The sequence below is a fragment of the Spermophilus citellus genome (assembly GCF_964194105.1).
Source record: "Spermophilus citellus genome assembly, chromosome: 11".
In the NCBI taxonomy this organism is placed as follows: domain Eukaryota; kingdom Metazoa; phylum Chordata; class Mammalia; order Rodentia; family Sciuridae; genus Spermophilus; species Spermophilus citellus.
In genome coordinates, this window is record NC_138192.1 from 43303865 (window position 1) to 43324905 (window position 21041).

General features: G+C 37.4%; 1 protein-coding gene across 1 annotated transcript in view; it reads left to right on the forward strand.

The window, feature by feature from the left end:
* The window catches only part of THSD7B (thrombospondin type 1 domain containing 7B), a gene marked incomplete at its 3' end in the record, with an annotated part of 851308 nt that overhangs the window by 452311 nt on the left and 377956 nt on the right, over positions 1-21041 (forward strand). The window contains exon 10 of the mRNA XM_081262010.1: positions 7172-7287. Within this exon, the coding sequence (XP_081118136.1) occupies positions 7172-7287 (116 nt within the window). The remainder of the gene's footprint in view (positions 1-7171; positions 7288-21041) is intronic.

Genomic DNA, 21041 nt, shown 5'->3' on the forward strand with positions numbered 1-21041 from the left:
AATGCAATTGATGAATCATTGCGGTTATGGACAAACATGGACTATAACATTTTATGTCACCTGATTCAGGTGATAATCTAATTCAGGAGGCTAAACGGAAATGCTGAAATCCTGAAAGGCTTTTGATGGCATTATGCAGAGTTGGGGACTCCTTTATCTGAGAAGGACTGCAGCCTTGATAATGTTTAGTTTCATGACCCAGATTTTCAACTTTTTTAAAAAAGATGTTGGAAACATTATGATGGACATAAAAATAAGTATGGCTTAGGTATAGGAATAAACCCCACACAGAATGCAGTAAGCTATTATTCTTTATAGTGATAAGAAAATTTAGTATTCCTGAAGTTTGATCTCTCTTCCAAGAAACTTTTCTGCTCTGAACAGCAGTTAAAATCTACTTGACGTGAATATAATTTGTTCATTTCTTAGCAAAGGGGCATTAGAATTGAGACTGACATCTACTGAATAAATTATCACATTTTACAGGGCTATTTAGACTGGAAAAGCTGAGTTATATGTTCAAAATAGTCCTCAATTTCCTTTTGTATCTAATAATTACTTTGAATAACAATTTTAATAAAGGTTTCTGAGCACAGTTTACTCATATGTTAACTTAAAGATGTGTGAAGCATCTGGGCCACAGTGAAACCTCCCTGCATAATTAACATGCACCAATAAATACATTTTCAAAAATGATGTGTGATTACTGGAGGTTTACATTTTAAAGAATAATTCATAAACTAATATGTATTTGTTTGAAAATTCACATATGTGAGACTGAAATATTATTACAGTATATAACTTCTAGTTTGCTACAGCTTATCAACACAGAAATATCATTCACACAAATCTTTCCCCAATCTCCCCCCACACATATACGTATGTGTGTGTGTGTGTGTGTGTGTGTGTCTCCTGAAAGGCATTGCTAATGCTAGTTACTCTTTGCACTGTCATTGAAACTGGAGACTTAACAACCTAATTTTGATTCTTACTGTATGTCTCTAAACAATCTTGCTTAAAATGAGCAGCCTTCCTTGACTTCCGTCAATTTACTTCATTAAAATTCTTGAGGTTAATGAAATTAATTGAGCTAAGAAAATAATACCTAATGTCCAGTGAAGCATCTAGTGAGATTATCAGCAATAGAAAGTATTCATTGATCTATTCTTTCCAAAAAATATTTATTTTATTCTTTTTCACATGAAAGCCATTACAATGGAAGTAGACCCCTAGTCACTTGTGTACTCCTGAGGGTGGGAATATGGGAATAGAAACAGGCAGGAAGAAGAGAGTTTCCTAAAGAATATTTCAGAGTAGAGAAAAGGAAGTCTGTCTCCATGGAATAAACGGGCTAAAATAATGTGTTTTTATCTGTAAATTCACTGTACTGTGAAGCCCAGAGTTTCTTGCAAGTTCTTGCCTCCCTGGGTTGGTGCTTTGGTTTCCATGTAATTGTGTGGGTGAGAAAGTTACCATTGTATGTGTAATAGAACTGATCATATCAGAAAATGAGAACTAGCTAGGGCCCAACTGAACCAGAAGTGAGAGCTTGTTGGGATAGTTTTGGAGTATTATTTGGTTTTGTTTCACTATTCAATTTTTTTTTTTTGCACTTACAATGTCCAAAAAAAAAAAAAATAATAATAACAAAGATTCAAACACACGATTCAAAGTCTTCGAAAGTTCCTGATAAGGCACTTTCTGCCTTCGGTGTGAAAACACCTGGCATTTGTGTGAGATATAGTAATAAATAGATCCAGTTAAACACTTAATGTATAAAAAGTTGGCAGATTTGCCCCATCTAGCTGAGGGAGATGAATACACTCTGTCCTGGGTCGGACGAGTGATCAGGGAGATGGAGCGTTGTGTGTGCATCTTGTTGATAGAGGCATCATGAAGAATGGCAGGCTAGGTAGCTCAGCTTGATGCATTTCTGCACAGTGCTTATAAAAAGCTGGGGCCTACAGGATAACCAAGAGACAATACAACAGAGCATCCCAGTGCAAGTTCAGGAAAATAAATGTACTGAAATGAATAAATTCACATTTTATCAAGAGCAGTGCCAATCCAGGATCAACATATTTTCCTGAAAGTAGGATGCATAAATTATCACAAAAGGTGCAGAGCATTAATTTAATTACTGACCAAAAAGTGAATCCTTATGTTTTCCTGGTTTTTAAGCATGCAATTCTTATTTTAGAAATGGCTGAAAAAGTTTCCCACATATTCCCCAGGGATTTGTCTTTTGGCTTCAATAGTATAAAATAGCATTTAATGATTTATTTACTACTTCTGATTATACCAAGGAAAGATCTGGCATTTTAAAGATATGGTGTAAGATGGAATTACACCCTCAAGACATTCAAAATTAGTGTATGCACAGCACCTGTCTTGTGTATAGCACACACATACCTCAAACAGCATGGAAGATGTCAAAAGCCATGTTTTGGTCAGTGTCCAAAATAATACAGAAAATAAACTTTTTATTGTTTTGGAAAACAAAGACACTTATGTTGCTAATAGTCGTTGATTTTTTTGAACACTGACAAGAAATTAAAATGTGTCGATACATGAAGGGATAGAAACATGTAGATAAATAGGAAGAGGAAGTTGAACCCATGAGGAAAAGGTAAACCTTACTAGCAGAAAAAAATGAACAAAAGGACAATTTCACAGGCAAGAGAAAATTTGTCCCTTCTCAGACCGGGAATCACTTGCACGTCCAGGAAAGCCCTCAGTTCATTGCTTCTATAAAAACACTGTAAGCCCAGGCCTGACCTTTGCCACTGAGACAATGAGGCTGTTTCTGTTCACTCTCTCCCTTATGGAGAGTGGGCGTTCTTTCCGGTTTATTGTGAGTTCTGCTAGTAAATAGTCAATGAAGAAGGCAATATCAGTTCCCCCAAAGACTTTAACACCTACTCCTAATTGCAGTGAAGGGAGTCCTTCAGTATGAGCAACCCTCTGTAGAAAGCTTCAATCCTGGCACTCATCTTTCTGGGCTGTTGGGTGAGCTTTCGAAGGAGTGTTTGATGGGAAAGTTTCGGAGGAAGTGGGTCCCCTACCCTGTGACCCTCAGTTCATACAAGAATAGGCATTACTCAAGTGGCACTTCATCACTTGCAACGGTGTACCAGGAGAGGTTGCAGAGGCGTTAGAATAAATGGCAGTTCAGTTTATGTTTAGTAGACCTCAGGGTATGAACAATGGATTTAGGAATGATTTTAGTGGGTTTTGCTATCTTTACTAAGGTATGATATAAATTTCCCTTACCAGAGTGGCTTATTTAAGTGACACTATATCCTTCAACTCTTATATTCTTCTTTCTATTGTTTTGCTCATGAAATGGATGCATTTGATTGACTGTATGTATATTTGTGTGTACATTAAGAATGGTTAATAATAATGCCACTAATAGTAATTTATTGAGTGATATTTTTGTGGATATATACATTTTTCACTTTTGTTATTTTTATAAATGCATTCTATGCTCCAGAATAGAATAAAATAATACAAAGGGATCGATGATAGAAAGCAATAGATTTCCAACCATCTGCCTACTTCACTTTCTATCCCACTTCCCAAACAAAACCCATTTTTTTTTTTTTTGGACAATGTTGCTTTTTCTCTCTTTTGGTTTAGTGAGTACCCAGTTAGTTCACCAATCATAAGTCTATAAAGGTGAACAGTGAGAAGCCTGGTGCCACCCCTGCTGCCATCCACCCTTCCCTCCTTCCGTCCTGCCCATTACCACTGTGTTAGATCCTTATCTATTTGTGCTGTGTCTTATGTCTAAATGGCGAACACTGATATACACTCTTCCCTATTCTTCCTTTCTGTTGCTGACCTCCTAACTTCTAATGATGTTTTTTATGTTTATATTAATTATTCACATCACCTCTTTGTTTATCAATTTTAAATGGTCATCCCTTGATTAGTTCCCATAAAAGTAATGAGCCTTAGCTCCTTTCCACTAACTCCATCCATCATGTGGCATTCTGTTTGTTGGTTACATTAGTACTCTTGATTAATATTCTTAAGGGCACCTGTCTTAGTTTGGATGGCTATACCCAAAATGCCATAGACCAAGTGGCCTAAACAACAAACATTTATTTCTCATAGTTTTAGAGGAGGGAAGTCTCTAGGGTGACAGTCTGGTCAGTTCTAATTCAGGTTCCTGCCTCTTCCAGATTTGCCATTGGCCTTGTTATGTCTGCACAGAGCAGAAGGAGGGAGCAAATTTTCTTGTTTCTGTCCTTGTAAGGGTACTAGTCCTATTCATGAGAGCTCCATTTTCCTGAGCTAATCACCTCCTAAAGGCCCCAGTTTCCAATCCCATCACATCGAGGCTTAGGATTTCAGTAGGTGAATTTTGGGGATGCAAACATTGCATCCCTAACAACCTTGCTTCTCACTTCACTTACACTCAGATGAAGTCTCTCAATACCTCCTTTGTTGGACAAGAACACCCAAACTTCCACCCTCTCCTACCCCTTCTATCTCCATCTTTCATCCACTGCATCTTTATCTTACTGTGGCAACAATGATGTTTTGGAACTTTCCTTTCCAAAGCAAAATTCAATCTCTCATACTTTATAGTGTTCCTAAAATTTTAAAACTGTGCAAATACTTTCACTTTGATAGCGATGACAGTTGTGGTCTGATGTCAGTCAGATTCTTCTCCCTTAAGTAATCTATTTTTCTTTTTGTATCAGCCATGATTAATTCTTCTCATATTCTGTGTTTAAAATTTGAACAGTCCTTTTGTTATAGATCTGGGGCCTTCAGAGACATTGAGGCAACATGAAGACCCCCTCTTTAAACTCCGATTCTTGTGATGAAGTTAGAGACATTTTAGACATGTCCCTCAGAGTAACAGGAATGAGTTTATTGAAGGAATAGGAAAAAGGGAAAAGGGATACTCTCAAGGTAGAGAGTGGGTCCTCTCAGTCTTAATTTTGACTGACAACAGGTTGACATCAGACTTTCTAGTCTCCAATGTCATGGCAACTCTAGGTCACCTTGCCCCATGTTGATTGGTTCTAATTGGATTCTTAACCATATATTCTTACAGATTTTATAGTTAGAATTATCCTTATCTCCCAGAGTTTCAGGATCTGGTCACAAAAGTCTCCTTTATCAGGGTAACCTGGGTTCCTCTTATCAACATTATTTTGGGCCTGCATTTCTCCTGCAGTAAACAGGTAGTTTACTGAGGAATGTGACATTTCCTGTCCATTGAGGCCAGGCGGGGCTACAGGTAAATTGCTTCTTAGAAAAGAAAGAATGTGGGGGTCAGCTAGAATTATTCTCTTAACCTCTTGTTCCCACCATCCTCATCTGTCTGTTCCCTAACACTAGTGTTTTCATGTTGAATATTTTGTATACACTTGGTGCATCTTTCACTCTGAATTTTCATATGGGTGTTGGCTCTGTGACATTATAGCCTATTATTTCCTTGTTAGAATTATCACCTCCATTTTCTCTGTTTTCTCCCACTGAAGCAGAGCGCAGCATGCGTAGAACTTAACACATGAACTGAGCAGCGGCTGCCTGGTGCACAGCTTATAAGTACTTCACCTATGTTATGATTTATATATGAGGTGTCTATTGATTATCAGGTTAAAATTGATAGACCTATGATTTTTCTATCATCATTCTGTGCAAGTGCATTGTCTTCATGTGCCCCTGGGCCCACTACTTATTTCAGCATATCAGTTTATCATATGAAAATTAAGATTTACACTGCTGTTAGGAGCAAATGGAAAAAAAAAATGTAGGCTGTTTTAGTCAGATTTTGCATTGGTGTGATGAAAGACCTGAAAGGAACAATGTTGAAGAGGAAAATTTTATTTCTAGTTCATAGTTTTAGAGGTCTCAGTCTACCATTGACCAACACCACAGTTTTGGTCCAGAGGTGAGGCAGAACATTGTGGTGGAAAGGTGTGATGAAGGAAGGCAGCTCAGAACATGGCAATGAGGAAGCAGAGAGCTGTGTTCAGCAGGGACAAAACCCAAACCCCAAAGGCACACCCCCAGTGACCCCTTCCATCTCTACCCTACTTGCCTGGAGGTACCACCAAGTTAATCCATATCATTGAATTAATGCACTGATTAGGTTAAAGTTCTCATAACCCAAACATTTCACCTCCAAAATTTCTTGCATTGTCTCACACATAAGCTTCTGGGGGATACCTCATGTATAAATCATAACATAGGTGAAGTACTTATAAGCTGTGCACCAGGCAGCTGCTGCTCAGTTCATGTGTTAAGTTCTATGCATGCTGCGCTCTGCTTCATAGGAAGCCTAGGGAAACAGCATTGGAAACCCAAATACATGTTGTTGCAAAGTGCTTCCCTGTTTCCTTCATGGAGTATCACAGTTGTAGGTAAAGCTGATTTTTAGCCCTCTGTGCCCATGGAAACAATGAGGCAAACAAGCAAACAAAAACCATTTTGCTATTTTCTGAACTTCATTTCTTCTAAGTGCCTATGAGTCCATTGACTATATGTATTAATTTTCTTCCACATATGTACATTTAATTAATTATCCACATAATAACAAAATTGATGTTTCTCTTGTTAATTCTAGCCAGTATATTATTTTCAGACTATCATATCTTACTTTCTTCATCAACCTATATGTTCTAAAGAAAAAATGTATCGATTATTTATTGTTTTGTTAATGAGCAAAGATGCACCATATTTTTAAGTGATGTTTGATGATTTTTGTCTCAGTATATCCATATATGGCTTTGCATTTTTCTCTTCCTTTTGTGGGATATCATCACTTATTTGCTGTGTCACCCTGAATAATACACTTTTCAAAAAAAAATTTCATTTGTTCTGAAAAAGAAATCAAATCCTATTTGAATTGATGCTGATGACAAGACACTTATTTGGCATTTGACTTTCTTTAGTGTCAGGGAATGTTGTATTCCTGGTTTAGAGAAAAGTGTTTTGGGTCTGGGTCAAGGGAGCCGAATGTGCTTTGGGCTCTGCCTCTGGCTGTGAGGACCTGTGCATGTAGCATTACATCCCTGAGTCCTTGTTCCCTCATCTATAAAAGTAACAAGAAGGCCTCAGTATTCTCAGTACCGAAATGCTTAAAATTCTATTACATCACTTATAGTCCCCCAGAGGCAATGACATAGTCTCTTCATATTGACAGATGTCCAGACTCAACTCGACCTGAAACTGTGCGACCCTGCTTCCTCTCATGCAAGAAAGACTGCATTGTGACTGCTTTCAGCGAGTGGACGCCCTGCCCACGGTTGTGTCAACCAGGTATGCTGATGCTGCTTTCCTCCTGCTCTCCCTCCCACCCATCTGATTGTTTTCTCACAGCTACATGGGTGGAAGGGTGTGGAATGTGCATGTCCTTCTCTTCCATGTGTCTGTCTTCTTGAGAACAAGGTTCATAAAAGAGTGTAAATGTAGTCTGCATTTCCAGATTTATCGGAACTTGGAAAGGAAAACCTATTTAGTTATCACACATCATAATTCCACTGGTCCACATTTCAGGAGTATTCATCTTCTACTAAAACTGTTGTGGCATTTTGAACATTTAATCCAATGTGATTCCTTCTAAATCACTATCACTGTCACAGTTTCTGTGTGGCCCTGTGTGCTTGGAGCACAGTTCCAAGCACCTTCATTGAGATACAGTGTTTAAGTACTATGCTTATATCACTTATCAGTATAACCATGTGGGAGAACAAGAGAGAAGATATTAAAGTATTGAACAAAGTACAAACACTGGCCTTATAAATTTTATATATTTCTTCCTTTTTAGTGGTGATGCATCTCACACCTGGGTATATTTGGAGGGTTCTGGCCCAGGGCATTTGGTACCCAGCTCCTAGCTGAATACAGAGGGGTGTTTTAGTGAAGTGAACCTCTATCTTGCAATAGGTTTTTCTCCCAAAGCTTATTGCAGTGCCCTGATGGGATAGTCCATGTGGAAATACAAGTACTCATAATCTGGAAGCTTCATTTTGGAGTTGAAAATTTGGTCCTTTTCCCCTAGTCTCATACCCATGGCCTTTGTTCATGGGCTTTTACCCATTGCCACAGCATGAAAAGGCAAGTCCAAGAAAGAATATTAATGCTAGTGCTGAGTGAGTTAAGTGGATCTCCTCCACTGGTATCTGGCCTTTCCTTAGTGCTCAGGTGCTCTCAAGCAGGCATGGCTTTTACTCTCTTGCTGTGCAGCTGCTGCCAGAAGAAATAGGAAAATACACAGGGAGAACCTGTCAGAGATTTAAAGCATTAGCACTTTTTCTTAGAAAATCTCAGCCTTGTGCCTCTAGAATCTCCCAAATGTTTTTCTATTCCTCCATCTATTGTGTCAATTCATGAGAGCGACATTAAAATATGACCAACATCAGCACAGATATTATGGCCCTTCAGACTACCTATAAGTATTTGGCAAAGGGATAGGGACAGCTCTTGAAGACTGTCATTATTTGTGTCTTGTATCGCAATGGTGGGGTACCTGCACAAAGTTTTTTATTTCTGTCATTCATCTTCTTATTACTTTGCCCCAGAAATAATGGAGAAGCATCCAATGAACTTTGCTTACCAACAGAATCAGAAATAAATATATTAATGTGATTTTGAGGATGTAGATAGTGATAGAACACTTGCCTAGCATCTGTGAGGGGCCCTAGGTTCTAAGCAACACACATAAATACAATACACACACACACACACACACACACACATACATACGTACACACACAATTTCTTTCTATAAACACACAAATATATATGTATAGATATAGATATAAATATATGTTAAAATATATGTTAAATGTGTGTATTAAGTGAATAGGAACTTTGAAACCACAGTTCATTGTGTTTCTGATCTTTTCTTTCATTAGAGTTTTATTTGTTAGCAGTTGGGTTCATCCCGACGAATGCATACATGTGTGGAATTCAATTTCAGTTCATGATCTATCCATTAAACTCTCATACTCCTTCCCTCTTTCCCATTCTCCTTTCTCTACTCTAGCAGACTTCCTTTTGCTCATCTATTAATTTATATTTGGTCCTTTATCCGTATGCATAAAGGTGAAGTTCCCTGTGATATATTTATGTCTTCACATAACATGACTTTTTAAGAATTCATTCTGCATTGTCACCCTTACCTATCCCTCTGCTCTGCCTCTTGATCTCCTTCTTCTACATTGCTGACCTTCACTTATGTTATCCTATCCTTCCCTCCCCCTTTTGTTTATTTTACTCTACCTTTCACATATGAGAGAAAGCCTTTGACCTTTGAGTTTCTGACTTACTGCACTTAGCATGATATTCTCCATTTCTGCCTGTTTACCAGCAAATGCCATAATTTAATTCATTTTTACAGTTGAATTAGAACTCCCCCCCACACACACACAAGTATACATCAATCACAATTTCTTAATACATTCTTCTATTGACTGGCATCTGGGTTGATTCCATTATTTAGCTATTGTGAATTTTACTGCTATAACATTGAGGTGCCTGTATCACTGTAGTGTGCCAATTTTAGATCTTTTGGGAAAACACCAAGGAGCATAATGGCTGGGTCATATGCTGGTTCCATCCCTATATTGTTGAGGAATCTCCATACTGCTTTCCAGAGTGGTTGTACTAGGCTACAGTCCCACCAACATTGGTACACTTTTCCCTACAACCTTGCCAGCATTCATTATTGTTCATATTTTTTATCATTTTCATTCTTATTGGAATGAGATGGAATCTTACTTGATTTGTATTTCTTGGATTGCTAGAAATATTGAACTTTTTTGCCGTATATTGGTTGACTAGTTGCATTTCTTGAAATTTCTGTTTACTTCTTTTCCCCATATATTGATTGGGTTATTTTTATTTTGGTGATAAGTTTTTTAAGTTCTTTGTACATGCTGGTGTTAATTTCCTATCAGAGAAGTAGTTGGTCACGATTTTCTCCCACTCTGTAGGCTCTCTCTTCACACTCTTGTTTTCTTTGCTTTGCTGAAGATTTTCAGTTTTATGGCATCCCACTTATTGCTTCTTGTTTTTTTTTTGTGTGTGGGGGGGGGAGGGTCTTGTTAAGGAAGTTTGTGCCAGCACCTGCATGATGTGTATTGACCCTATTTTTTCTTCTAGCAGTTACTAGGTCCCTAGTCTAATTCCTAAGTCTTTGATCCATTTCAATTTGAGTTTTGTGCAGGGTGAGAGATAGGGTGCTAGTGTCATTTTTCTACATATAGCACCATTTGTTAAAAAGTCTTTTTGCCAAAATATATTTTTGGTGCCTTTGGATGGCATTAGAGCAGATTATGCTAAGTGAAGCTAGCCAATCCTTAAAAAACAAATGCCAAATGTCTTCTTTGATATAAGGGGAGTAACCAAGGACAGGGTAGAGAGGAAGAGCTGGAGAAGAAGATTAACATTAAACAGGGATGATAGGCGGGAGGGAAAGGGAGAGTTAAGGGAAATTGCATGGAATTGGAAGGTGAGCCTCAGGGTTATACACAATTACATATAAGAGGAAAGGAGGAGTAGGAGAAAAATTATATAAGTGGAAGAAACGATTTATAGTAGAGGGGATGGAGAGAGAGAAGGGGAGGGGAGGGGAGGGGAGGGGGGACAGTGGAGAATGGGATAGACAGCAGAATACATCAGTCACTAGAAAGGCAATTTGTAAATCAATGGAAATGTAACTGATGTGACACAGCAATCTGTATACGGGGTAAAAATGGGAGTTCATAACCCACTTGAATCAATCTGTGAAATATGGTATATTAAGAACTATGTAATGTTTTGAACAACCAACAATAAAATAATTAAAAAAACTATATTTAAGTGGGTTTGTAGCTGTGTATTTTATTCTGTTCCATTGGTCATTGGACTTTATGTCTATTTTGAAGCCAATACTGTTTTTGTTACAAAAGTGTTTCAGGATAATGCAAGTCCAAATATTATGATACCTCTTGCATTTTTTTAGTATTGTTTTAGCTATTCTGGTCTCTTATTCTTCCAAATAAATTTAAGATTTTTTTTCTAATCCTGTTAAGATCATTATTGGTATTTCAATGGGAATTGCATTGGATGTGTATATTGCTTGTGGGTGGTATGGCCATTTTGACAATATTGATTCTTCCTGTCCAAGAACATGGGAAGTCTTTCTATATTCTAAGATCTTTTTTTTTTTTTTTTAGTATTCTATAATTTTCATTTTAGAGCTCTTTTGTCTCTTGGTTAGATTAATTCTACAGTTTTTTTTTTCTTTTTAAGTTTTATTAGGTTATTGAGAATGGGATCGTTTTCCTGATTTCTTATTTGGCTAAATTACTATTGGAGTATAGGAAAACTATTGATTTCTGATCATTTGAGGAGTGAAAATAACAATCTCTTCCAGAAACTCTCCCAATTTTTTTTTTTTTTTTTTTTTTGGAATGAAGATTCAAAGTGTGTGAACTGATTGAACAGGTTTTGTTGAACAGCCAGGGAAATGTCATTTCCAGACAGAGTGATATAGAAAAGCCACCATCTCTAACCTGATCCATTCAAAAGGCAGCATTTAGGAAGCCAACTTTGGGAATTTTAATGGTAATGTTCCCCAAAATATTTCAGGCTCTTAAAGATAAATATTGGAAAAATGCAGAGGAATTATATAATTTATGATATTGGAGTTTTATTGAGGGTCAGCTTTTTTTTCCCCCTAGTTTCTTACTCGTGGAAGATTAGCATAATTCCTAGGCTACATGGTTATAAGAAAGGAAAAGACTAAATTAAAAACAATATCCTACTGTCAGCTTAAACTTGGTGTTGGGGCTATCAGAGTCCCCTGATGCATTCTTAGGTGGGACAATTAATTTTGTTGAGCCAGTGCACCCTGGTGATTAGAGATTCCTTCTGCTACTGCTATTCCATGTATTCAACATTCAAGAAAATTTTTTATGCTGCCTGAGCGTCTTCTAACTATAACTGAGAGTGGAGGAGTCATAGGCATGTAAAGTTTTTGTCAAAGCTGATTCTTATTTAATATACACACAGTGTGTGTGTGTGTGTGTGTGTGTGTGTGTGTGTGTGTATATAAATTGCATTGGATGTGTATATTGCTTGTGGGTGGTATGGCCATTTTGACAATATTGATTCTTCCTATCCAAGAACATGGGAAGTCTTTCTATCTTCTAAGATCTTTGTGTTTTTTTTTCTTTATATATACATACACACTCATACACACACATACATATCTACATGTAAAATATATAGTAGACAAATAACTATACATTAAAAATTATATATATATATATATATATATATATATATATATATATATATATATATATATTGTTTTTGTATATTGAAGCAACTTTAAATTTTACTCCAATTTTTGGAGTTTCAATTAGTCTAACGACTGGCATTGTAATGAAAAGAGTTCTAAGTCTCTATGGCATCTCCTTTTGCTTCCCAACTTTCAAGCCTAGGTAACTCTTTACACAGCTTGGCAGCAGGGACTAGAAGAGTAAAGATTCAATTTTCAGATTTCTTCCATTTTTCCACTTCATTCTTATTTACCCTCATGTTTAGTTCATATCTTGGGACTGAGATATTATTAAATAACCATGAGTTAATTAGAGGATACTATGAGAAGGGAGGAATTTTGCAGGAAATGGTACTTCTAAATCCATGGTTCTCAAACATCATTGGTTCTGAATCACCTGCAAACACTGTTAAAATGCAGATTAGCAGGTCTTTGTTTAGAAATTCTCCTCCAATAGCTATGGGATCAGTGCCAGAATCTGCCATTGTAAGAAAGCAAAGCCTCTGAGTGGTGATTTCACCACCCCTATTCTAAGGAAAAATGCTCACAGCTCTAAGAACATGCTCCACCTCAGGACCTAAGTCCCTTTCTTTTGTTTTTTATTTTTTTTTTATTGGTTGTTCACAACATTACAAAGCTCTTGACATATCATATTTCATACATTAGAATCAAGTGGGTTATGAACTCCCATTTTTACCCCAAATACAGATTGCAGAATCACATCGGTTACACATCACATTTTTACATACTGCCATATTAGTGACTGTTGTATTCTGCTACCTTTCCTATCCTCTACTATCCCCCCTCCCCTCCCCTCCCATCTTCTCTCTCTACCCCATCTACTGTAATTCATTTCCCTCCATGTTTGTTATCCCATTCCCCTCATAACCTCTTATATGTAATTTTGTATAATAATGAGGGTCTCCCTCCATTTCCATGTGATTTCCCTTTTTTTCTCCCTTTCCCTCTAACCTCATGTCTCTGTTTAATGTTAATCTTTTCTTCCTGCTCTTCCTCCCTGCTCTGTTCTTAGTTGCTCTCATTATATCAAAGAAGACATTTGGTATTTGTTTTTTAGGGATTGGCTAGCTTCACTAAGCATAATCTGCTCTAGTGCCATCCATTTCCCTGCAAATTCCATGATTTTGTCATTTTTAGTGCTGCGTAATACTCCATGGTATATAAATGCCACATTTTTTTTATCCATTCATCTATTGAAGGGCATCTGGGTTGATTCCACAGTCTAGCAATTGTGAATTGTGCTGATATGAACATTGATGTGGCAGTATCCCTGTAGTGTGCTCTTTTAAGGTCTTCAGGAAATAGTCCGAGAAGGGCAATAGCAGGGTCAAATGGTGGTTCCATTCCCAGCTTTCCCAGGAATCTCCATACTGCTTTCCAAATTGGCTGCACCCGTTTGCAGTCCCACCAGCAGTGTACAAGAGTACCCTTTTCCCCACATCCTCGAAGAACTCAAAAAATTAGACAATAAGAAAACAAATAACCCAATCAACAAATGGGCCAAGGACCTGAACAGACACTTCTTAGAGGAGGACATACAATCCATCAACAAGTACATGAAAAAATGCTCACCATCTCTAGCAGTCAAGGAAATGTGAATCAAAACCACCCTAAGATACCACCTCACCCCAGTAAGATTGGCAGCCATGACGAAGTCAAACAACAACGAGTGCTGGCGAGGATGTGGGGAAAAGGGTACTAAGTCCCTTTCTTTAGCTTCTTGAATATGTCTTGTTTTTCCCAGGTCAAGAGGCTGTAGGTTGGAATCTAACAGCAGAAATACTGGAGGCGGATGGCTAGAGTTGGATTCCCAGTTTTTCTCTGTCACAGAAACTTTGCTTGCTCTCTGCCTCACTTTACTTATTTGTAAAACAGGGTCACTAATCATATCTGCCTACAAGGAAAGCATTGAGACCTGTGCCTGGCAGAGAGTAGGCATGAGGCAGGTGTTTCTACAGGTGTTTGGAGCCCTTGTACCTGCTGTGTGTGAGGCTGGCAAGCTCCTCAGCTGCCTTCCTAGGCCCTCAACAAGTGCATCCACTCTGACCTGCCTTTCCCCAGGAATATTGCTTTCATCTCCCAGATAACCCTGGCCCTTCCCTGTCAACCTAAGTAAATCATCTCACAGCATCCTACACATCCCTTTCCTGAGCTCACCATACTTGTCTTTCCCTGTTAATCCCTGCTAGATTGTAAATCCACGAATGGAATTTAGGGTCCACTTTTGGTGTCTTCACCACTTGATCCTTTAAACCCAGCACAGTATGGGTATATAGTTGTCGATTAATAGATATGATTAAAGTGTACACATGTCCTGTAAGAAGATAGAAAATTTGCGTATAGCAGAGGGTTTTCTATCCTTGAGTATTTTCTTCCAGGATACTTTGGAGACTGGTGCTCTAAGACAGTATTACTCAAACTTACATGTGCATACACACATCCCTGGAGGATTTGGATAAATGCAGATTCTAATTCAGTAGACCCAGATGGGCCTGGAAATGTGCCCTTATATAAACTCCCCTGTGATTCCTTTGGGTATGAAGCTCTAGGTGGAGTGGTGTTCATTATAAATGTCTAAGCAAGGAAATGTCATTGTCAAAGTTGAAAAGTGAGAAGCATGAATCTGGGACACACAGGTGAGGTCATGGTGAGGTCATGGTGGGGTGGAGAAAAATAGTTTGACTCTGAGAAATGAGAAAAGGTGTCCTAGGAGAAGGATGACCCTGAGTAAGTTGTAACCTCAACTAATGAGGACAGAGTAACTTTTTTGCAGCTTTGGTTTTAGGGTGGGTCATCAAAGTTGAGAAGAGGTTACATTCATGGTCCTCAGACTTGGCTGTATGATAAAATCACCTGGCAAATCTCTAAAAAATACTGATGCCTGGATCCTACTCTCAGCTGCTTTGATTTAGTAGGTCCATGATGTGACTGGGAAATCACTTGATTATGTGGCTCAGACCAAATCCATGCTAAACTTCTTGGAGTGCCAAGGTGGTTCCAGAGGGCCAGGTGTGTCAGCACTGATTTGTGTCTTAGCCATGGAGGAGCGGTCTCGGGTTTTATTTTGTCCTGACTTGGTTTAGGAGCTAAATCCTTGAGACTTAAAGGGATTTTCAAGCCTTGAATAATCTGTGGCTTGTAGCCAACCATGCTGCTTTTCTTTCATTCTTCCTTATCTGAGTTTCTCCTTAAAGGATTAGTGAGAGTCCCCTATTCTTTTAAGCAAAGCAAAGGTCCATCAAGCTCAAACTCTGTTGTGGCCCAATTTCAAAGTCCCTGTAATAAATTAATTAAACGATTAAGAACAGTGTCTTGGTACTTTTCTTGCTATTTTCTCCTATTCTTTCTTCAGCTATAAAGCACATGGCTGCCTGAAGGATCCAATGTCCTTTCCTTAACAATAGCAACAGCTTGCGAAATGCAGTGTTTCTCAGCCCCATGGAGTCTTTTTTTTTTTTTCCCCCCCAATGCACAGATGTCTGAGAAGTATCCCAGCCCACCTCAGGCTGAATCTCTTCAGATTGAAAGGACATCTGCATATTTCACTTTATTGATCACAGCAACTGTATGAAAAGCAATATATGACAGATATATAGATTTATGTCACTGATTCTCAATTCTGTATCCTTGATCTTTACCTTTATGTTATTATCACACGTTTGATTACCATAGCATTGTAAGCTTTAACATTTAGAAGTATCAGTTCGCCAAATTATTTGTTCTTGATCATTCATAGTTTCTTGCAATTGCATATGAATTTTAGGACCAGTTTGTCCATTTCTGTAAAACAAATGTAGTTAGAGTTTTAGTAAAGATCTCAGTAAATATGCATGCATGCAAAAAAAAAAAAAAAAACACCTCTTTATAGGTGACTTCATTGGTGGAGGATAGGACACTCTTTTGGCCCTTAGTATTATACAATATGGCTTAATGTACATTTTAACCTTATACAGGAAATCACTATAACTGTATGCTTGGGCACAAAGTAAGTATCATAGCCACTGCTCTCATCCCTATCATACTTCCTCATTTTTGCTTTTAATCTTTTAAAGTCTCAAATCAATAGTGTTTTCTAAGATTCTTATCAGGCTATCTCTCAAGAGGCCCAGTTTATACATTTAATTACTACATGAAATTTCAAATGTATACATAAATTAATACAATGTTAAATAAAAAGTATTGATAATTTTGAGAGGGTGGGTCCTTTGGATTGAACTCAAGGACACTCAACCCCTGAGCCACATCTCCAGCCCTATTTTGTATTTTATTTAGAGACAGGGTCTCACTGAGTTGCTCAGCGCCTCGCTGTTGCTGAAGCTCGCTTTGATCTCACAATCCTCCTTTCTCAGCCTCCCAAGCCACTGGGATTGCAGACATGCGCCATGTGCCTGGCTAAATGTATTGAAAATTATTATGTCCTCTGTGCACTGACGATTGTACAAAACAATTATCAAAGCATGGGCATTCTTATTTTGTCTATATTACTGGTTTTTACCCTGTACCCCCAGAGGACTAATTGAAATAATTCCCAGATGTGTTGTTCTCTACTTTATGGAAAGGAAGAATGTAGAAGAGATAAAGTTAATAGAATAGAAAATAAAGTGAAACATATTCAAAATAGATCTTCCTATAAATTCCTAGAAACCATGGAGCTAATAGTTAATTATTAGTCAGTCTCAATAATTAGAGAATGATAGGGCTTTTTTAACTCTCATCTCTAGGGATGAGCCCCACAGCAGTGTCATGGTAACAGGAAGGCCAGCAGCACTGTAGGAAACCTCCTTTGGTGGTAACTGTTTCCTCCCATGTCAACCCTCTCAGAGTTAGGCCTTGAGGCTCCAGGATCAAAGACAGTGATGTGTGTGCCTGTGTGTGTGTGTGTGTGTGTGTATACACACACACTCTTAAAAAAAAAACACTTATCTTAATGGTTAATAGCATGGATTCTTATTTTTATTTCTTTTAATGTTGTGCTGAGAATCAAAGCCAGGATCTTGAACATGCTAGGCAAGTGCTCTACCACTGAGACACAACCTCAGCCCTGTTATAATTTCAATTCCCAAAGTGAGAAAATATTACTGCTTACTTCATACAGCTGTTCAGCTGTTATAAGAAAAACAGGTGGAACTATGCCAGGTACAAAGACATGTATTGTCATTATTATCATTGAATAATGATGGAAACTAGTATTGTGTGGCTCTCCTATAGTATTAGGCCCACCACATGTAGAAATCGTGACACTTGTTTCCAAGTCTGCATTTTTTCTGAACAGGCTGTAACTCTAGAGAACAGGAATTTTCCTTTCCACAGAGTCTGGAAAATGATGGGGATTAGGTAATTGTTGTTGAATATAAGCAAATGAATTCTTCATCTTTTCCCTGATCGTTTCTAATTCTTAAAATTTTGCTCCCATTTAGAGGAAACTATAGCATTAACAGATTACTCAACAAATCCAGGCCAGTTAGGAATTGGTCATTCCAAATGTCAAAGAGCCAAAATGACATAGATTGGACTTTCAAATCTCTCCCACTCGTTGCATAAAAGAACCACCCTTTCACTTTACTTTCCTCTTTTAAGTACGTGTGATCTTCTCTCATTTCTCTGGGCCTACTTTTGCCCACCTTGGAAGTAGACAATGGAATGCTAATTTATTCCCAAATGATAAAGAATCTGTTGTTTGTGTTATTAAGTCATTGAACTTGGAACACTGGCCCCAAAATAATGTTGAAGGTAATCCAACACCTTTTCTTCCTTGGTAAAGTGGCTGCAACTAAATCTGTTACTCCTCTGTAAATTCTGGATAATGGTTTCTTTTTCAATTTTTTTAGAAATTAATTAATATGATATATTAAATATAATATAATTTATAAGCTATAAATCTTATTGATGTATAGCTTATATATGTCTTCACACTTAGTCCTGATACAAGAGTACAGGTGCCTTTGTCTTTATTGTGCCCCTGGGTGTGCATTGCTCTTTTTAGTCTGTAATTTAAAGCTCCATAGATCACTATGTGGTCCTAGTACTCAATAAATATTCCTGATAATTTAGAAGGAGGAATGACAAACACTTGAACCTGTAGAGATTACAGTTCTCAATCATACTTCTGCCAAACTGTGCAGTTCTGCAGATAAAATTCATAAAAGATGCCTTCTCTCAATTCATAGAGGGGTGATAAAATGCTCTTGATTAAAATTTCTTTTTCTTTTTGTCCTCCCTTTTATTTTTTCCTTAAATTATGACATTTCTAATTGTCTCTTTTAAAACATAGTACAACATATCATCATTTGGGAAAAAATGTTTTTAAGAAGATTTGCTCAGAGTCCAGGACTATCATATTCTGACAAGTAGGAACATTGGGTTAGAACAAGAACTGCTGCTCAGAGCTCAGAATTAGTTGGTGTGGCTTATAGTTCCTTAGATAAACCCAATAATACCTGATAGTGGAAGCATTCTCAGTTCAAACTCCTTACCCATGCCCCTTGTCTTGCTTCTGTATCAGAGTTTGATGTATGTTTATAAACATCTGGAATGCACAGAATTATCAACAGGATTTTTCTTTACCTCCTGCAGTGGCCCAGGGAGATAAACCTGAGCTTATATGACTAACAGGTGAGAAACTGCAAGCTCAGAAAGATGAAACAACTGTTCTGAGGTTACTCAGCATCTTCTCATCAGAGCAGGTTGAGAGTCCAGGTTTCCTTGATTCTGAAGACTGTTTTGCTCCCATAACCAGTCATTTCCTACATTGAGAGGCACAAACTTAGCTTGCTTGTCTGTTAGCATGTCAAGAATTTGAAGTCTGGTACCTGTGATGCAGACTTTGCATCTTACAAATCACACACTACTTTTACACACACCATTTCATAGACAGTCTGGACTGGGGGATGACAAAGGAAAGGCTATTTTGTTAGTCTACTCCGTAGCTAAGACAACTGACTCCTCAAGGTGAGCATTGTGAACACAGAGTTCAAAAGGAGCAAAGTCAAGAAACCCAGTGTTGAAACTTGCTACATTGTCTTGCCTGGTGTCTCTAAATGCTTATATAAGAGAAAACTTTTTTAATTGAAAATTCAACTTTTACCACTAAAATTTGGTACCATGAAACAACAGATTTGACTTTACCTCACTGTCTTTTCTTATTAAATTTGTAATAGCTGAACTTTATTAATATTATCTTTATTTTTACTTTTATATTTTATTATATTTTCATGAACAAATAAGAATTGATATATTTACAGAGTACAATGTAATGTTTTGATAGATGTATAAGTTATGGAATGTTTAAATCAAGCTAATTAGCATATTGATTATCTCACCTAAATCTAGTTAAAAATAATATATTGTATATTTCAAAATTGTTAAAAGAGTAGTACACTATTTAATTCTTACCTTTACTTTATTTAGAAAGACTATTACTACCCCATTTTACACATGAGGAAGTAGAGGCTTAAAGATAAATCCCACGATTGCAAAGCTAAGGAATGTCAAACCATGTGCAATCCTAAACTCGTAACCATTTGCTGAACCATCAGTGAGTTCCAGGTACCAGGCACCTGGGTTCCAGGTGTTCCATATATATTCAAAGAGTGGGGAGTAAAACAGATACAGTTCCTACATTATGGAAAGTTCATTTGAGTGAGGGAAGATAAAGGCATTGAATATATAACTCCCTAAATGAACATGTGGCGTGTGCTATGCAGAAGATTAGAGGGTTATGGCAGAAGATGATAAGGAAAACCTGATTTCCTCTTTGTTCTGAATATCTTTTTCATCATCTCTCCTGCTTGCCCAAATGTTACCAAGGTGTACACTCTTGTCTCCTCCATAGAACTTGTCTTGATGCTTCTTCTAAAAATAATCACTTCCCCTTTAAAGTCTTGTGATCTGTCTGAATCACTTACATTCTAGCTGTTGGGAAAGGTGTTTCATACTCCTGTGAAGAATAATCTCCTTGAGATCTGAAATCTTGTCCTTTTCAGGTTTTATTCCCCAAACTTCCTTAGTAGTAAACTTATTCAAAATGGAACTCCATAAATCTATGATAAATAAAGAGATGTCATTAGGAAACAACCCTAACAAACCACTAAAATAGAATTTGGTCTACCTTTATGACCAAGTTTCTCTGATAATACTTTGCAGGAACAAGTGTCATGATGCACAAATAGAGGAGACTTAACTGATTTATGTCTGTTTTCCTGGAAAACACAGTTAAAAGTAAAACAATTAAATTCTTTTTATTTATTTTTTCTTGTTCATTTGTCCATTATCTTATTATTTATAGAGAACTGGTAGGACTATCTCATGGAAGCAAAGCCTATTGAATTGAATTTCACTGAATTTCACATTTCAGCAGGTTGCCAACTGAGGTAGAGATCACCATTGTCCACAGTATGGCTAAAGAAAATTTAATACAAAGTTTTATGGATGTTGTGATACAAATTCAAGGCTACAAGATTATAATGCAAAGTTATGGTCATGGGCAATCTTTCCGTAGGCTTTACTGACCCAAGGGTAAAACAAAAATCACTGGAACAGGTTTCTGTAATTGTGCTCCATGAAAATTCAGCTAGATCTACATGGGATGCTGGCTACCAGCCCAACAAATTCTGATTTTGAATTCAGTCAGAACTAGATCCCACAAATCTTCATTGTTAAACAAACTTTCCTATTGATTCTAAGATTCATGAAAGTTTGAAAATCACTGTGTTGGAGAAACATT